Consider the following 6,137-nt stretch of genomic DNA (forward strand, 5'->3'; position numbering starts at 1 on the left):
ACTAACTTGTAAACCAAACTATCCATCTTCACATTTATTAGAATTGATATTTAAGTTTATTTAATTTTTTTATTTGATATAGACTATATTTACTTTTTTAAAAGGAATAATTATATTTAGATATACTATTTTTTTTTTTACATATATTGACATATACTTTCATAAAATTGCACTCTTTAGTCTTTAGAAAGTTTTATATTTAACCAAAAAAACATATAAAACTGCAGTTAAATTGGTTTGGAAAAAAACATAAAAAAAACTGTCTCAACCAATTAGTAGTTGTTATGCAGAAAATTTCTCGATTCTAAAATCAAAATATAACCATATAGTAACTGATCAACTAATTTTCAGGTTCATAAATGTATAACTGACAAAAACTACTCCCAATTCAAAATAAACGCATCAATTTCCTTTTTCATGACTCACTTAATTTTTATTTCCTTTTTCATGACTGATTTGATTTTGGATTTAAACCATAATAACGATTATTTACATTATGCTTATAACGTTCTCAGATAACAGTAGAAAATTAATTAAACTCAAATAAGAAATTTTTGAGGATATTCCATTTTCTTCCCATCTAAACCCTCTTTTTCTTTTCCAACCAAACCGAACAAGAGAGAAATTACAGATTTGCCATTGCTCAGTAAATGAACTTCCATTTCTCAACTAACTCACTCTTCTCTCTCCTCTGTACATTGGCCAAAATTATTTGCTTAAAAAAAGAAAGAAAAATAAAGCTTCCTCTTTTTCTTCTTTTTTTCAAACCCATTTTTTTTTGTTAACATTAACATTAATTAATAACTCTAATTAAATTCTAATCACCCAAATTAGGAATCAACCCTGTTAATCCCAATTGGTTTCGCAGAAACGTTTCTGAGCCTATCCACACCCTGAAAACACATTCCATTACGCTCTTCCATGTAACTCCTCACTTCATTCTTTATCATCTCCTGCATAACCGCCATAAATTCTCCACTCAAATTCAACGCTCCGATTCCAACTTCTTGTGAAACTTTCGCCGCCACAGAAGCCGTTACAGCAGTTATCGGAGAAGGAGAAGAACTAATCGGCACCACCGCCGCAGAACGGTTCACCGCATCTGATGTATCCACGCCTGGAAGAGAGAGCGACAGCGAGGTTAAAGGACCGTCATCTTCCTCCTGTTCTGGTTCCGATGTTGTTTCGATAGGTAATCGAACCGGAACCGGAACAGGACGGAAGAAGTGATTTCCGGAGTCGCTTAAATCAGAGCCGGACGGACTCCCCGGCGCACCGACGCTGGCGGAGCGCTTGAGCGGCTGAGGGTTAAAGGATGGATCGTCGGAAGCCATGAAGGAAGAACACTTACGCTTAAGAGTTGAGTTCCAGTGGTTTTTGATAGCGTTATCAGTTCGGCCGGAGAGTAATCGGGCTATTGTGGCCCATTTGTTACCAACCTGGGCATGGGCTCTGATTATGAGACTATCTTCTTCAGGTGTAAAAGCCCGATGCTCAACTTGAGGAGAAAGCTGATTACACCAACGAAGGCGGCACGATTTACCAGACCGGCCGGGGATAGCACGGCTGATGAGTGACCAGTTTCGAGGGCCGTGTCTCTCGACGAGATTCTTTAGGGCATCGTCTTCTTCGGGGCTCCATGGACCTTTGATCCGATCCATTGGTTTAGGGGGGAGAAGGTTTTGGTGTTGGGAGTGTGGTGGAGCGTTTGAGATTTTGTTGTGAGAGAAGTTGGATTTGCGTTGGTTTATATGTGTGAGGGTTATGGGTGGGTGAGGGGAAACGGTTTGGGAGGTTAGGTTTTTGGGGATTTTCGTATCGGTCATGGGACTGTGGATACCGCTTGTTCCTGGGAGGCGGTTGATTTAGGATTTTGCGATACAGCTGTATTTCAACACGCGTCGTTTCTTTGCTGCTCCTTTTTACACAACTCATCACTTTTTTTATATATTTTTATTTTAAATTTAATTTCTTTAGCTAACCTACGTATTATGCATTGCAAGATATTTAGGTATAATAATAATATACTAAAGTCTAAATTTGAGTGTTCATCAATTAGAACCATAGGCAAACTTACCAATAATGAGCCATGATCGTTTTTTAAAATAAGATTATGAAATTTTGAGTATACATTTTTAAGATATATATATATATATATATATATATATATATATATATATATTTGTATTTTATAAAGATTATTTTTTACGGGAAAATATATTTTTTTTATAAAAAGTTTTAAATATATATGTTTTTATAAAAAGTTTTTTAAATATGAATTATTCTTCTAAAATGCAAAAATATAGACTACAATTTTAATTTAAATGACTGTCAAAAAAATAAATTTAATAAAAACTAAATTTTAGTGGGTAGATAGATCAACTTATCCTAGTATGGGTTAGTCGAATTAAAATGGTATGTATTTTTTGAATTAAATGATTATAAATTATTGATATATGGTTTAATCATTGGCGACAATTTATATTTATATTTATGTATTAATGTAAATAAGTTATTGATATTTATAAATCAACAACTTTAAAAAAGATATCATCATCAAATTGATAAGCTATAACATAAAGGGGTTTAACAAAAAAAAGTTAAACCATATATGACTTACATTCAAGAGAGAGATGAAGGTCATGAATATAAACCAATGTCTAATGATGTGGTGGTCGACAGAGTTTGACTTTTCTTTCATGTCGTCAGAAGGAAGGTCAGGAGGATTGTTAATGATTTGAGACAACAATGTTTTCTCGTTGAAGAGAAAATAAATTAAAGATCATGTGCTTATATTGGAGGGAGACTACGGGGAAAAAATAGAAGGTTATTATAGGGAATTTGTATGCACCATGCGTTGCTAAAAGAAAGAGAATTTTATAGACGGACCTTTCATCGCTAATCTCTTCGAAGAATGAGACTATGTGGTTTCTATTGGGAGATTTCAACATAATTAGAGCGAAAAAAGAAAGGAAAGGGATTAATAGCTATACTAGAAGGGAAGAAATGGAAGATTTTGATTATTTTATTTCAAAGGCAGAGTTGATTGATTTACCTTTGCATGGAAGAAGGTTTATGTGGTCTAGGTCGAATGGATCAACAATGAGTCGACTCAAAAAAGTTCTCATATCTGAAGCTTGGTATAGAACATTAATGGATTTTATTCATTGGAGCATATACATGAAGGTGGAAGGATGAGGGATGTTTGTCCTAAAAAATTGAAAGTAATCAAAGGAAAACTTCAAGATTGGCACAAAAATCACACTTAAAGTCAAGGGGAAAAATCGATGAGGAAAAAGCAGAAATAAACAGACTTGAAGTAAGGGGGGATGATGTGGGATTGTTAGAAGAGTAGGCTACCACCAAGAGAGAGCTAACAATATAATTGTATAAATTATAAAATCTAAACTGCATCATTCAATGGCAAAAGTCCAAAGCTAAGTGGCTGAAAAAGGGTGATGTGAATTCCAAGTACTTTCATGGGTGTATTAACAAAATAAGACGAGGGGATGAAATTTAGAAGTGGATGGAAGACAGTTGACAAGTGTGGAAGATATTATAAATGCAATTTTTGAACACTTTCATGGACATTTCTAGGATAAGGTAGTGAGACCCATTCCAGTCAATATGAACTTTAAAAGAATTGATAATGACGGCATAGAGGAATTGATTTGTGAGTTTATAGAAGAGGAAGTTAGGAGAGCGATGTGGGAATGTGATAATGGCTTAAGTTCGGGTCCCGAATGGGTAAATTTTGGGTTCGTGAAGGAGATTTGGGATGAGATCAAGGTTGACTTCTTGAGAGTCATGGGGGAATTTCATCAAAAATTGTAAAATTGTAAAAGTGGTTAATTGTTCTTTTATGGTTGTTCTAGGATGACCACATTGACCCTGACCGACCACCAAGAAGGAGTCTCACTCCTTCTAGAATCTTCTCAATGAACATAGATTATCATCCTAATGATCATAAATGCTCTCAACTGCAAGTTCATGTAACACCCTTCTAAACCCCACATCCAATTATCACACAATTCAATTAAAATCATAACCACAAGGGTGTCACACACATCAAAAATAAATCCTGCTCCGTAACACATGTTATATCAATTCACATTAAATTTGTCATCACATGATCACTTCCATTTTCAAGTATCATCTCAGTGGAATTATTATCGAATCAATTAAAAGATAATACTTTCAACTTTCATAACGCAATAAAATGAGTTATATAAATCAGCTCAACAACCACATCAGTTATAATACTTCAACATAAACATGACATAAGAACCTAAACAAGTGTTCCCAACCCGATGTTACATAATCAGAGCAAGATACTTCTAATTAAACGATAAACTAAAAAGTAACTCCAGGAGCTAGCTTCCACTTACTTCCGCAAGATCTACTCTTGAGTATCTGCATGATGCCCATGTAAAGGCCACATTCAAACAGAATGGGTGAAAATTCATTTCAATAATAAATGATATCGAATGAAGAATAGAGTACAACATCTACACAATCATGCACAATAACATATCAAATTCTCACACCCCAATCATCATCAACATCATACATGATAGTATCTCAATTTTCAATAACATGTCAACAACAATCAATACAGATGCAACACTTATATAATATACTCAACACCGACTCGACATACATGTGGTACCAAATATGAACACTCGGGTTCATTTTGCTCCCCGATCCCCACCATAGGATCAAATTCCCTCTTGGAACCGAAGCACACCAAATTTCTCCATCACCATATGTAACGCTTCATTAATCCCCCATAATAGGAATTAACTACTCGCACCCGATCCATCACCATAGGATCTAGGCTCACAAAAACTCGTTACCATCACCATAGGTAACGCTTCACCGATTTCCACTAGAAACCAGCTACTCACTCCTGATCCATACCACCAAACCAGAGCACACCAAAACTGGACCGAATCGCTTACACCGTGATGCATGACTCTTAACAACATACATTATCACCACAAGGTTCAGTAAAAGGATCCCCATACACATCTCACCATTCATGCATCACATCATTCATCATGCAACAATCAATTCATGTTACCACATTAATAACATCGACAAATAGCAGCAACTCATCAACACCTTAACATCATAATCATAACATCATCGACATAACAACATCATTATCATACCACAATATTATAATAATGTAATGATTCATTAACCAAACATATAAACCAATACATTTATCGACATAGTAGGCATATGAATAATATTTAAACATATCACAAATCACTACCATGTTATATATTTGAGTGTTATCTTTCTAATGCTTCAAACGACATCAAAATCGGACTTACGAAATGAGAGTTGTGACCAAAATCGTCGGGATATGTTAATAATTCATTAACCGAACATATGAATAAAAACTTCACCAACACATTAAGCATAGGAATAATACTCAAACAATTCACCTATAACTATCATGTTATAGGTCTGAGTGTTAGCTTTCTAACACTTCAACTTCATTTGGGTATACGAATCAAAAGTTATGGCAAAAAACGTCGAACAGTGCAAAATAACATTCTGGCATTTATGTGCTGACACATGACCCATAGGGGTCGGCTCATGACCTATATAGGTCGACACATAACATATAAAGGTTAACTCATTACCTATATAGATTGGCACATAACATCTACAGTTCGACTCATGTACTTCATTTTTAAAGCATGTAATGTTGTGTTAGATGTGCTGTCTGCATGTGTCGACCTATGACCTATACAGGTCGGCACATGACCTTCATAGGTCGGCACATACTGTAAATTTTCCAAAAAAAAAACAGTTTTTAAACCATCCAAACACTCCCTCATGTTCCAAAAACTTATGCTACGAAAATCCATCAAATAAATCCAATTTCTTATTGTTATAGCTTCCTAACTCATCATTTACTCTATGGATTCATGAATCAACAATATATTGCATCCATATCATCATGTTCATCATTTCTAAATCACCATTAACACATTTAGAGTCACAACCTTTAAACATCAATCAATGGCATAATATCATCAATATCAAAACTGAATATATGCATACATAGGGTACATGAATTTCACACTAATTCTATCATACAACAACAATTATAACACGAA

The 6,137-nt window shown here is 34.6% G+C and overlaps 1 protein-coding gene across 1 annotated transcript; it reads right to left on the reverse strand.

Annotated features, from left to right (window-relative positions):
* Positions 1-533: 533 nt before the first annotated feature.
* Positions 534-1,893, reverse strand: LOC127074403 (transcription factor MYB44). Its single transcript, XM_051015719.1, has one exon. It carries the CDS (start codon positions 1,824-1,826, stop codon positions 831-833), a length of 996 nt encoding a protein of 331 aa, XP_050871676.1. The 5' UTR covers positions 1,827-1,893; the 3' UTR covers positions 534-830.
* Positions 1,894-6,137: the final 4,244 nt, after the last annotated feature.

The sequence above is a fragment of the Lathyrus oleraceus genome, chromosome 4 (genome assembly GCF_024323335.1).
Source record: "Lathyrus oleraceus cultivar Zhongwan6 chromosome 4, CAAS_Psat_ZW6_1.0, whole genome shotgun sequence".
NCBI lineage: Eukaryota > Viridiplantae > Streptophyta > Magnoliopsida > Fabales > Fabaceae > Lathyrus > Lathyrus oleraceus.